This window comes from Anopheles gambiae, chromosome 2 (assembly GCF_943734735.2).
Source record: "Anopheles gambiae chromosome 2, idAnoGambNW_F1_1, whole genome shotgun sequence".
Taxonomy (NCBI): domain Eukaryota; kingdom Metazoa; phylum Arthropoda; class Insecta; order Diptera; family Culicidae; genus Anopheles; species Anopheles gambiae.
The window spans coordinates 8,638,917-8,652,384 of NC_064601.1; the positions used below are offsets into that span (position 1 = coordinate 8,638,917).

The 13,468-nt window shown below is 43.8% G+C and overlaps 1 protein-coding gene across 5 annotated transcripts in view; it reads left to right on the forward strand.

Annotated features, from left to right (window-relative positions):
• The window catches only part of LOC1281479 (protein tincar), a 91,007-nt gene that overhangs the window by 56,245 nt on the left and 21,294 nt on the right, over nucleotides 1-13,468 (forward strand). For 4 of the 5 annotated variants that reach the window (XM_061643808.1, XM_061643811.1, XM_061643809.1 and 1 more), the window contains 2 exons: nucleotides 1,081-2,062; nucleotides 4,118-4,239. In XM_061643808.1, coding sequence (XP_061499792.1) covers nucleotides 1,476-2,062; nucleotides 4,118-4,239 — 709 coding nt within the window. In that variant the 5' untranslated portion in view covers nucleotides 1,081-1,475. Of the gene's footprint in view, nucleotides 1-1,080; nucleotides 2,063-4,117; nucleotides 4,240-13,468 lie in introns of those variants that run through there. The other variant, XM_061643812.1, reaches the window with a different exon arrangement.

The following is a 13,468-nucleotide window of genomic DNA, read 5'->3' on the forward strand; positions in this document are numbered from 1 at the left end:
TCTTGTTTTTTTTTTTTGCTTTCGCTTGTTGTGTTGTTTCTTTATTGTTCCCTCACGCCATACTACGATTTACGTTTAACGAGTGGCCAAACAAAACCTGGGGCGAGACAAACAAACAATAAAACAGCAAGAAGCTTGTCCCCGCCGGTTTGAAATTCAACTTGCTTCCAGAACATTTTCCATTGCTCGTACACGCTCTCTCTCTCTCTCTCTTTAGTCCAAGCCTTGGCTGGAAGTAATTTGGCAGAAGTTGCACAAGCGGGGAGTGTTCTATTAGTGGTATTATTTTTATTTCAACCATCTTCAGCACACTACATCCATTACCGGTTGGACGGTGCAGAAGCAAAGCAGAAAAAAATGTAGACTAAACTTTAGGACTTCACCACATCTGGGCTAATGGTTCATGATGAAGTGAACCATATTGTGTGGCCTGCTTTTTGGGTCCACTGAGAACCGTCTAGCTGCGAATGCGAATCCGGCACAAATAACAAAACGGATGTACGGTGGGTGGGTTCATTGGACCAATGATTGGTCGGTGTAGATGTGGGATTTCTGGACCTTTTTACTACCGTTGTGCTTTTTTTCGTGGGGGATGGGGAGTGTGCACCTTCGTCAATCAACGATAAACCTTTGCGACAAACGGTAGAAAACCCATGTATTGTTTTTTTCCTTTTTCCTTTTTGGTCGGAAGACTTATTTCGTTACCTTCTTCTTAAATTGACATCGATTACGGGCAGATGGCAAAAAAAGTTGCAAAAATTGTAGCCACAAATCACCAAATCTGAGCGGGACTTTTACAACACATGGAATGGTGTAATGTGTTCTCCTGTACTTTGGGTATGTTTTATATTAGATTTCTGGGTTGGAATAAGGTACTGTAAAAACAACAGCAAATCTTCCGGGTTTATAAAACAATGGCTTTAATGTTACGACTACTACTATGTTCTATAGATTCAACGATTTTTGATTGTTGAAATAAGGATGTTCCAAATACAAAGATAGCTAAACTTCAGAAACTCAATAGTTAATACCAAAACTTTACATTAACTAATCTTCCTTCCCATCTCTTTCTATTTATAGATTCGAATCTCCCGCCAAAGTCAACCGTAAACTGCGACGCGATGATGCACTCTACATATCGACGGCAACCACCGAAAGGATTGCTCCAGAATACGTAGCCACGAGCATATCTCCACGGTGCGGCCGACCATTCGGCACCCAAGGCTCATAACATGCACTCTTGTGCAACGTCAACAACGACTTTGTTCGCTCTAGTCTTTGCTCTGTCAAACACCGGCGACATTAGAATACGCCCGTAAACCACCGCCGTAGTCTATAGTATCGTAACGTAGCGCACTATTAGTATCAGCATTAAGTCCATCTTATAAACAAACACACGACATCCCTCAGAACTTCTAAAATACCTTAGGACCTAAAGTGCTGTCGCTCGTTCACGAAAAGAAAACAAACACACAATGTCAATAACCGGCTCGCTGGTGGGCTACGAGAACGGGGGAGACATAACAATGGTTTCGAAGAAAAACCGATCACTGCTCAACATTACCGCCACCTCGACCGCCTCATCGAAGCAATGTCAAAGTCTCAACTCCAGCATATCGCACAGCAGCGTGGTGCTGACGAGCAACAACACCTCCGCTCAGTACGTGGCCAATTCTGGTTCGCTTCGGCGTCAGACACATTTGGCCGACCCGGCAAAGCATCGGCGTCGGCGGTTACACCTCAACACGCTCTGGTCCATCTGGTACGGTATACTGATGACGCTGTTACAGGGCTACCTGATCGTGCAGGGCACCCACCGATACATAGGCCTGTCCGCGCTAAGCTGGAAGTACGAAAAGCCTACAACCGAGCTGGACATACAGATCGTGTTCTGCGGACTGGTCGTCCTGTTTCTGCCCCTGCTGCTCGCCTCGGCACTGTTTCGCGTGGGCAATCTAGCGAACGACGGTATGAAGCTGGCCTCCGGCACCAAGCTCTGGCACGGTTCTGCTCCAGCCAGCCATGACGGACTGGAAGAGGAAGCGTTCGAGGGAACGTTGCGGTAAGTTGAAGCAAACACAATTTCATTCCACCTACTCGATTGCGTTGACTTATTTAAGCAGCGAAAGTTTTGTCTCCCAAGAGCCTAATTGAAACATTTCGAACCGAGTCAGCATTAGAATTTGCGAAGGCATGAAGGCCAATCTCTAAAGCGCTCCTAATTGTGTTTGTTTTTGCTTTGTTAGACAATTAATGGAACGAGACGCGGCATCAGAATCTATTCCAGCGGAGACATCACTCCGTCGTCACAACACAAGCAGAACAATTTTCATTATATTCTCATTACGCTGCAGTATCAGCACTTTTGATGACTTCCTCAACGGCTACCGTTGTGTGCGTTCAGGTTGCTTCCGAAACGCGATTCGACTGCTTGAAGTCATCGCTGTAGCTTTCCCGCTACACTACTGACGCTCCTGCAGCACTAGCAAACTGGAGTGACTAAGCTCTTGCGCAACACGATACGCTTGACAGCATGTACCAACGGCGTGCTCTCGCTGCTCCGGGCCACCACCGGGCACGTCCTAATGAGACGCGCTAGCATTCGGTAACACCAGTACCCAACTTTAATTAAAACTAACTCGTGTATACTCGTCTCACCGAAGGCTAAGAAGTCAAAGCCGGGAATTCTGAAAACCGTACAAAATCAGCTATGCTTTGTGATGGAAGTCTCTCCAATAGATATGCCCACGCCATCGAATAATCCTTCACCGTTTCTAGCAGCGTTCTAAACCTCCATAATCCTATTCCATTTCACCTCCGAAAAGGAGTATTCCCGCACCATTTCACTATGAAATTTGCAATCACCCACGCGGGAGATGCTATTTTTGCCCTCCCCGAGCGAATGCTAGAGCTTCTTGCTCCGATTCTACCGATTCGGTTGTGTTTAATATTTCGACGTGGATGGTACACAGTTTCCCACGCTGAAGATGCTACTGTCTGTTTTGCCTGATGAATGTCTTCAGCCGATTCTTAATAACAATGGTACCATCTGTCGGTAAAACGGTACACGACTGTCGACAAGCGAGCCTTCACAGCCAGAGCCAAACTATAAATTCTAAACCACACGCTCCCACCCGGGCACAGATGGTGAGAAACGAATAGTCTACTTTCAGGCGCTGACTGCTTTGGCAGTCACTGCTGCAGTGTGGTGTGATTTGATTATTTATTTTTCGCTTAATCGAATGCAGCCAGCATAAGAACGTTAAAGATTTTCGTTACGGGTGGCACAAACACTCATTCCCAGTAGGACGAAGTTTTTTCTATTTCCAAAAGGAATACTAAAGAAAGTGTGACGAATACTACGAAGGAGCTTGATTCCTCTGCTACGCTCACATGCTTCATACACACAGCAGAATGGCATCAACAAATTGCACACCCGTTTTCCAACCCAGTATCACCATAGAAAAACTTTCATTACTGTTTGCCGAGTATTTTCTCTCATTTTCACCCTATCAATCTAATCTTTGCCTTACACCGCATCCTCCCTGCCCTGGTCCGGCGTATGCGAGAACCGTCAAACCATCTGGTAATGGAAACAACTCTGCTTAATTCATACCGGTTCTGCCCCGGAGCTGTTTGAGTGGCACTATTTTGCATCCTGCTTAGCATATACAGACTCTACCTTTTGCCATCTCCTTGCCGCCCACACAGCACTGCGCTGAGGAGTAATGTATTGGCTAGGCGTCGCAAACATGCACCCGAGTTTATCTAGCTTTCTCTATCATCGTCGCGTTATTTTCGCTTCTGTCATGTTGTGCCGTTGCATCAAAGCACGTGCATAAACCGTACCGTGCTGGCAGCTAGCTAGCAGATCGTTCCTGAAAGAAATTATGCAAACGCTGCTGCACTATAAATCATTGCCTGAGAAGCGGAACTTAAGGATGAATGCATACATATGAAGCTCTTTTTTCCTGCCAGGGAACGGCACACGGTTGTGAGAGTTAAGGAAGCAAGGAAAAGAAAGGATAGTGCACAACTTCTCTTAATGCGATAATAATTATGTAAAATTTTATCATCATTTTAGTAAATGTAAAATTAAATTATTTTTCCCTTCCAGCTCGCTGTGGATTCATGGTGGCCCAACCTCAGCTTTCATACATATCATCACGGCAATCTGTTTACTATTGCCTCGGTTACTGCTCGAGGCAAAAGTAATCGAAAATGGACTACTACCAAGAGGTAATGTACATGCGATTTTTCTATATTTTTTTCCCAAAATAACTTCTATAAAACAAACACCTCCGGTATGGTTCTTCATCATCCTACGCCTCCGCTTTCCATATTCAATATAAATTCTTCTCCGATGCTCATTCACCTAGAAGAACGGAGCAAGCTTCTTTTCATGGAAACGCGTTGTTCAACCAAATTGAAATACACATCAACGTGTAGGGTATTTTCCTAAAAAGCCAACCACAAAACGGCTCTGACGATGAAACCTCTCCTGCCTACAGTGTGCGGCGAATTATTTGGAACCCATTTTCCCACCGAACCGGCTTTTAAAACGCAACCTTACCGCAGCGAATGAAGCGTACCTAAGCCTTGCCCTTGAGGGCGCGAAATTATACCGGGAAATCCAATTACATAATGCGCACCTTCATCGGAAAAAAGCACGCCCAAGCGCGATAATAGAAATAGGATCAAGTGTTAATAGAACGCGGTCGCTTCCGGGAATACTGCAACCCGTTTGTGTGCGATTATACTCTGCTTATTGTTCGGGTAAAATTTTAGTATTTCTCTAGAAAATCGTAAATAGCTTTTGAGTCCAGTGGTATTTGTATTTTTTCTTTCGTATGGCTTTATCTTTATGAAAAATATTATAAAGCACATTCTTCTTTCTGTGCCATTTTTTCTCTCTTCCCCATTGAGGGGAGTTTTCCCATTCGCCCCACAAAAAAGTGCTCTGAAAGCAAAACTTTATTAAGCCATCATATTACTTCTTACCGCCTTTCTTGCTCATTACCACATCCTTTCCTTCTATATGTGTGTATGTATCCCAGTGTAACTTAAACCACTTACGTATGTATTCGCCTTTAGTCGATAAACAATCCGCAGCGCACCATTCTTCCGCACATGCAGATGCTTGCTTGCCAAAGCATTTATTCAGCTTTTTGGTTTACTTTTCCGACTTCTTCAAATTCCAACCGGCTAACGATTTCACGCTATTTCACCCACCCAGACCACGCGCGACCGGAAACGGAAAGCACTATTTTACCAGCGAAACTTTCTAATGGAAAAGCTAACTGAAATTAAAGATGACAATAAATAAGAATGAATTAATGTGCAGTTGTAACGCACGGACCGAAACTCTCCAGAGCGTGCAGAGACTCTACGCTTTTCCGGTCGAGTTTCACCCTCTGGGTGGCGTTTGCAAGCATGAGTATGTGTGTGCTAACGAGATACGATTTCAGAAATTCTCTTATCCACAACAGTACCCGAATCGTACACGGTGCGAGCGTAGAAATACCGCACCCGACCGGAAGTGGCTAGTGCACCGGATTCCTTTTGGATGGGGAGATGGGGAGAATGGGTCGATTAGTTTGTTTGCCGGTGTAAAATGTAATTCCCCAATTTGTTACGCTACCTGCTAAGCGCTCCCCTCGACTGGGAGGACTTTTCTTAAGCACACCATCCCGCAAGAGCTTTTGCGGAGCTGTTAGCGCCCAGCATCGTCTACCATCGAGCCCGGGTGTTTGCCCGAATCGTCCCGTGCCCTTAGCTTCAAACCACACTGCGTATCGGTGTCATAATCCGATTTTCCACCCACCTTCTCTCGCCCACCGGCTAAAAAGGCTTTTGCGTAGAAACACGCGAGAAGCGGTAATTTTCCATCGCTGTCAACGATGATATCCTCCGTCAAGCAGCATCGCAACGATGTGGAAGCTGTCATGCTTTATTATTGTAATAATTAAATTTTCCTACCCAACGAGCTCTCCCGCCACGCACGTAAACGGTAGCGTTGAGTGATGAAATTAATTAGGTTTGAGCAAATGCAAAAAAAAGTGCTTGTTTACGATCCGAACTGGCATGATCATTCGTAATGCCAATAATTGGATTTTGTGTGCTTTTGTACTGAAATTTACACACTTTGACAGAACAAAACAAGAATCGATATTGCACAGTTTAAAATGCACCCAAACAACAACAAGCTGCTGAAGCAAAAGCGTATTTTACCTTAATATTAAATTATGCACAAACAAGCACTTTTCCTTCCCATGCTAGTATATTCCGCTGCATTCTTAATCCATTTGTTGCAATTCCTATTTCTGTGTAGCTTTTCGACCATCGTCAACTGTAATTATTTTCACTGCGAAAGGCCTCCCACCGGGGACTTGTGTTCGCATTATTTCATTTACAAATTAGCCTAATTGGATAAAGCTAGTCGTTGCAGTTTAAATGGTATCGCTTCGTGAGGCACACGTCCCACTCGGAACGGCACCAGTGAATGCAGAATGTTTACTAATCCTATTCGTAGCTTAAATCACGCTCATTATGGTGAATTATAGTTTGAACAGATTATTACTTTAGCTAGTTATACAGTTGCCTGAAATGCACATGGTGTGTTGCTTAACAGTTGTGCATGCTTTTCAAAAGTACTCAAATAATACTTTACAGTATTATTAAACAACACAACATACAGCCATGTTTAAGTAAAATTATCTTACCCCGTGGTTTTGTCATGTTTACTTGCTTCGAAAGATTTTCATTTTTCCTCCCAAATAACCCCTCTAGGAGACGCCGCTCACAAGAACCTTATGATTCCTTAGCATAATGACACTAAAAATCCCTCACTAAAGCCATGTTAAATATGTTCGCTTATCGGTAACATCGATGCGAACTTTTCGCCCAACATCTCTCGTACTTCTCATCCCCCATTGAGCACACCCTTCTTATACCAGGGGTTTGTACGATAAAACTTTTTCGCATTTCGAACTCCAACTCCATCTCCCCTTGGAAGAATAAAATCACCATCATGATTTAAAAATAAGTTTCTTCGCGTTTTCCTGCAGCCATCCGGGGGGAAAGGTACACGCACACACACACACACAGTAATCCATGTCCAGGGCCCGCAACCATCAACCATCGACAGTCGATACAGATGCAGAGGGTGCGGTAAAAGTGGGCACATTGCAGAGATCCTCTGCGCAGAGCACGGGCTGCAATCCCCGTCCAATCACGTTTGACATTAGCTACGGTGCTACGGGCACCGAAGCATTGGCACCATCTGGCCACGTTCCCTCACGCGCGTACGCTCGCTCGGCTTGCCGGTCTTACGGTGGACATACATTCCCTTACCACTGCCCGGAAGTGTATTTCGCCAGGCCGGCCGGGGATCCAAAGCGGTGGTTGCACGTCTGTTACGCGCTGTCAGAATTGATTTACAGCGCGCAATTTCTAGGCCGGGTTTTACGTTTGCCTCCGTCCAGAGGCATGGTTACGAGCATGCCATTTATTTTTCGATTTTTAGTGACATTTGCTGAACGTCAACACTTGTTCACAGAGGATTGAGCAAGGGGTTTTAAACGGAGAAATGGAGGCAGTTGCAGGTGCAAGGCTGGATGGATGGATGGTGATTTATTTCATCAATCACATTTTAATACATCCAGAATACAGTGAGGAGAGAGTAACTCACAGGTTGAACTTCATACTCAACTTCAAAGCATTTGCAAATATTTCTCGCTGTTTCACACATTTGCAAAACAAAATTCAAACACTTAAAAGATTATACTTTTTTCGTTCTTTCTCCTATCAACCCAAAACGTTAAAATGTAATTGTAAGTCATCCGTGTTCCCTTTACTCTCTCATTCTCTTCCATCGTTTTCCCTTTCATCGTACACGTACAAGCCCACACACCGCCCTTCTGCGGCAGTGCCCTTTTGGCCTCATTCGAAAGGTTTTTGGGACGACAAGGCTTGTGTCCCCGGGGGAAATCAGCCGGGAGAAACTTTTCTCATAAAACACATCACTTCTTCATCCCCCCCTGGTACATCGCGGAGACACCTCCGCAACACGCCCCAAAGTGGGAAACTCGCACAGGAATTGAAAGTCAACCGGTGGAAAAAAGGGGTTTGAGACGGCAGCGAATAGAAAATCGATACAGTGCGAGATAGCATCGGCAGTGTGCTTGGTGGACAATTTTCTTCAAGAATGTGCATCCGAGCGAGTAGCCGTAAATTAATGGCTTTTAAACAGCAATTTGCTACATTTTTCTGAAGCAATTCTGAATCGTAGGGAGTAAAAGGGGGAGTAAAAAGGATCCCTTCCTTGGTCGAAAACATGGCAAAAGGTTATTGACAGTGGTAGAAGTTTTAAATGTTAGCTAATGGGCAACAAATATAACTTTGCATACGCTTTTTTTTTGTTCAAGAAAAAAAAACTCACGGAACAATAGTTGCAATTCGCGCTAAACTCTTGTCACGTTAGTTTTGCACTCTAAATTCAATATCTTCCATCAGCTTTGCTGAACAGATGACGGAAAACACCTGCAAGTTTCCATTTCCTAAGCTTCGCTCTCCCTTTTTTCTCGCAACTAGTTCGCCTACTGTGAGGAAACGATCCAAAGTGCAAAAAAAACCGAACAGCTAACGAACGACAGCTGTCAACATGATGATGCTGCTTCCGGTTGTGCTGATCAGTAGAAAATAACCGTACCACAGGCTTCAATACTGAAACTGATTGGTTGAAATCTGTTCTCGGCAGCAAGTTTGCTGGTGCCGTTTTGAGAAAAGTGAACAAGGCAAGGCTGGTAAGGATAAGAGGATTTACCGGCAGACTATTTTTAATACACCTGACAGGGGTGTCACGTTTTCGAAACAAATTAAATTCTTGATGGAATTCAAAATTTGGAAAGATTTCGTTTATTGCTTACCTTACGATGGATATTCAATAATATTTAAGCAATACAATTGTAGTTTTTTTTTTATTCTACACGACAAGAAATTCTTCTCAATTTTCTTTCTTTTAAAATTATTTTAATTATTTCATCAAGCCCCAACTTAAAAAGCTCCTCTTACGATTCTATGAATTTCAAACCAGCAAAACTATGAGCTGGCTGTTCAACGGCGCTCAGGTGGCTCGTGGAAATACATCACCCAACAAAAAACCAGCATAATTGCAAGAGTTTGTCTATAGTTTGCTTTCAACAGACCGCACCGAAGATCCCGCTGGTAAGGAAGCCTCCGGTTAAGTTTTTCCCAACCTCTGCTACTTCCCGAACAAAAAGCTGCATCATTTCCATCCGTTCGGTTTGATGCACTGCAAGGGCAAAGTTTTTACCTGGCGTAGCCAAACTTCTATTTTGGCGAAACTATCTCCCCCAAGCAGCCGACAGGAACCGACTTAGCGGCCAATGCAAATGAAGCATGGAGGAACAACCATCATGCCCGCTACCATCTAGCACTAGCGTGCCCGATTTTGCCCAAACCGCCATGCACTGGCACCAATTTTCACCCGTAGAGGAAACATAAATTGTTCGCATAAACATATCCTCACCTCGTTTCGTACGCTTACCCGCCGTTGGCCGTGATTGAGCTGCCGGAAGTCAGAAAGAATGTCCTTTGGGTTTGCCGCAGAAAACCACCGAAACCGTCGGTAAATACCTGTGCCACGCTTGTCTGGTGGGTGCCGGGCTTTGGTGTGTGTGTGTATGTGTCTGTGTGTGTGTGTGAGATGGGCGTTGTGTGGTACACATCGTGTGCTGGGGCTCGTCGTCGTCTGACGATGAAATACGAAGTTTGTTCCCCGAGCTACCGGAAGCTGACGGTGCGATAAGGAAATGCCAACCATTTTGCCGTAGGCGCTTACGTATGGAACGTGTATTTATTCGGAATGAAAGTATACCCTGTGGGGAGAAAATAGCAACTATTACACGGGAGTACACGCCTGGCAACGTTCACTTGGTGGAACGCAAACATTATTGGCAGACGAGACGAGAAGACGCTAAGCGTAAAACATATGTTTCTTCATTTGTTGTATGTTTGTTTTATACCAGTAAACATATAAATTCTCTGATACAATAACATTATCTTGTATTGTTATACAGTTTACAACATGTTTATCAAAACACCGCACTTTGCTGATAAATATTTGGTGTTTATGCCTACCAAAAGCATTAATACATCTTATTATGTAAATATCCTTCCACCCAATTGCATGTTCTTAGTGCTTCCGGCACCTCGATCAACATCGGCCCAATCGAACTTGTTTTTTTTTTGTAGCACTCCTCAATAGAAGAAAAAAAAACATCTCAGTTTCGGTTGAGGGAAATTGATAAATTGAATCCATATTTTCTTATTCACCCATGAAACGAAGGGTAGAGGTGAGTGATGGGCCATGATAGGACTCCCCTTTTTTTGCCTCCGCTATAGTACATACTTTTCTAGCATGTAACTCTCGCTCTTTCTCATTTCTTCAACACCTCACTATATTGGACGGGAGGAAGCTTCAACAAGATGCCTTGAATAATGTAAACATCCACAGGAACGAGAACGGGAACGGGTCAGCTTACGGGTTCACCCTCCTGCGTAATGGGCATTCGAATATAGGCATTAGGGCTTAATTTTCTTAACCCTTTTGACCCTTCCCCCAACCCCATGGCAGCAGTATCGGTTTAGGGTTGCTTTCTTCGCCACCGTTGGCCGTTCGGATCAGGATTCTGGACGTCTGGAGAAGTTTATAATCGTAAAGGTAACTCAACCGAAGAAAAGTATACACCAAATTGATTTTTCTTCTTTCATTTCCTGTCGCCCTTTTTTGTGGGCCTAGGAAATGGAGGTTTCTTCTTCTAGGTAATTTTTGGGGAGTATAGATGTAGCACAAGCGAGTTAATAAGAACCGTTCTTTCTTGATGTTTTCAATGTAATCTCACCTGCACGATACAAAGAGTCTAAGTCCGGCAAAGTATAAGAAGGCAATAAATGTACTAAAACAATGCATAAAAGATGACAAAAGTTTGTAAAACTGTTCAACTACAATACACATTCTCAAATCGTTTCAAATAATTTGGGTTTCTTTTGCACACCATCGAACTGGCAACATAAATCAAATACAGTAAGTTCGTTATGCGCTGCCCAAGGCAAACACTGCTACCTCTCATCTCAACACTCCATACACTTCCACCATCAACGTGTCTGGCCACTTAGAAGACAATCGACCACAAGCGCTGCCCCGCACTGCTAACGGCTACGATATAATTTACGCTTTTATAACGCCTCACTCCAAACGGATCCTTCCACTCCCGAGCGCACTGTGTAAAACGCTGCCTGCAATGCAAAGCTTTCCGAACAAAACGTGAACCAACCGATGATAAACGGTTTCAATTATAAATGCCACCCAGTCAGAACTGCAGACGAGTTGGCTCTGCGGGGGCCGGAGCGAGTGCGTAACGAAGCATAATTGCACTTTCGACGAAACAAACATGATCAGTTTGTATTGCTTGCTCACTTTAATTTGTGCATTTCAGCAAACGGGCACCGAATGGGCCGAACGGGTGCTGCGGGTGCATGCAAAAGTGCTTGAGCTTGTTTGTTTCATAGCTACAACAGGCTTGTTTGGTGAATGAATCTTTAATGCAGAATACAACTACGGTCAACCGGAACAGCAAACTATGTTATAGAGGATGGTATCCATTTTTTATTGTACAACATCCATATTTACTCCCATTCCCTTGTTTTGACTTTCGCTGATTGTACATATTTAGCTTCACATCGGACACTTTCCATGCGACCCATACGGTTAAGACTTAAATCATTCGCCTCGTTTTGTGTGTCATTTACATTTCTCCTGCATTAAGGTCTGGCTCCTCCGCAGCGCCCAATAAATCCCATTTTCACATCTCACCGTGCGGCACAACACAACGCAGGATAATCTTTCCCGCTTCAGTAGTCTCGAACGCTTTCGAATTGCACGGAATTGCCACAATCGTTCGAGATAAACCCATGGCACCTTGGTGACCGATAAAATCCGAACAATCGCCCCCGAAGCACAAAGAGATATCTGGAGCACGTGGAGCAGTAGTCGCTTTGCAGTACACGCCGGCCGCATTTGCATAACTAATGATGCCTTTCTGACTGTCTGTCTGACTGCTGTTGCTTACCTGACGATGGTACAAGCACCTATGGTGGCATGGCAGATGCATGAGCACCTTCATCATCATCACCCGAGCAGAACCGCTGTGCCCATGAATGGATGGTGGTGAAATGTGCAATGGTGAGGTTTATTCAAATCTCAATCCTTTGAAATTGGCACATCAAATAGGCACCCAGCCGGGCAGCAAAAGGCTGGTGTTACAAATGGGCGGAAGGAAGGAAGTGTAATGAGCAACGATGATGATGATGGGTTTGGTTCTTGGAAGTAAGACCCTATCCTTTGGTGGTGGTATTTTGATAGAATTTTCACTGCGGTTCAAGGCGTTTGCCCTGAGTGAGCTGATTATTGAACGATTTGGAAACAAAAGGTTTACCAAGAAACCCCTTTTAAGCAGGGTTTTAAATTCTACTGTTCAACGGCCTACTTTAAATGCAAATTTAATAATCATCTATTGCGTGAAGGCCACACCAGGCTTTAAAGTCTTCAGGAAAATCAATCTCCCATCGACGAGGGCGAGGAAATTGATTGAAGCAAAACTGTCCCTTGTTCAATTATCCTTCTTTCAAATGAAAACAAAGTGAAAATCGAAACACTCCTTCTTCATTAACTCTGAAGCAGAGAACGTTCTGCGGCATGTCCTGCTGCAGGGACTCGGTGGATAGAAAACAAAAACACTAAACACAGCTCACCGGAGGTGCCGGAAAAACTTCAAACTAACCCATCGGACGGACCCGTGCCATGATGCTAAACTAACGGCCAATCAAGGACTAACGGGATAAAAGGCAATGATCCAATTTTATAAAAAGGACGTACACGTTCGCTCGCTTCGCTTTGCTTTGCGGAAATGGGAAATAGAGGAATAATCAAAATGAAAAACATAAAAAAACAGGAAAAACAAAACAGCACAATACACAGAGCAGTCCAATCGGAATAGAAAGGGCAAAACAGTGAAATCAACAACCAATGACCAGATCCTTTTGTACAGTGGAAGCAGCAATAGATGGAATCTCACTGGCTGAAAAACCACCGCCAGACCGTTCCTGTTTTGTTCTTTAATAGAAACAAAAAACACCATTCGCTTCCTTCGAGAGGATTATGTCTTATCAGAGTAATGGTGTTATTGTTGTTGTTTCGTTTTTTTTGTTTTTGTACCTTTTAACAGCTTTCCTTCTGCTTCTGCTCTCACCTTGTGTATGTTTAAATACTTTGCCCGCTGTTTTGCATACTACAGTTTATGTTTTGTTGATTTTCATCTTCTTTTGATTTCATTTTTTCGTTCTTGTCTTAGTTACAGAATAATTATTCGTGTTTTTTTCTCAATTT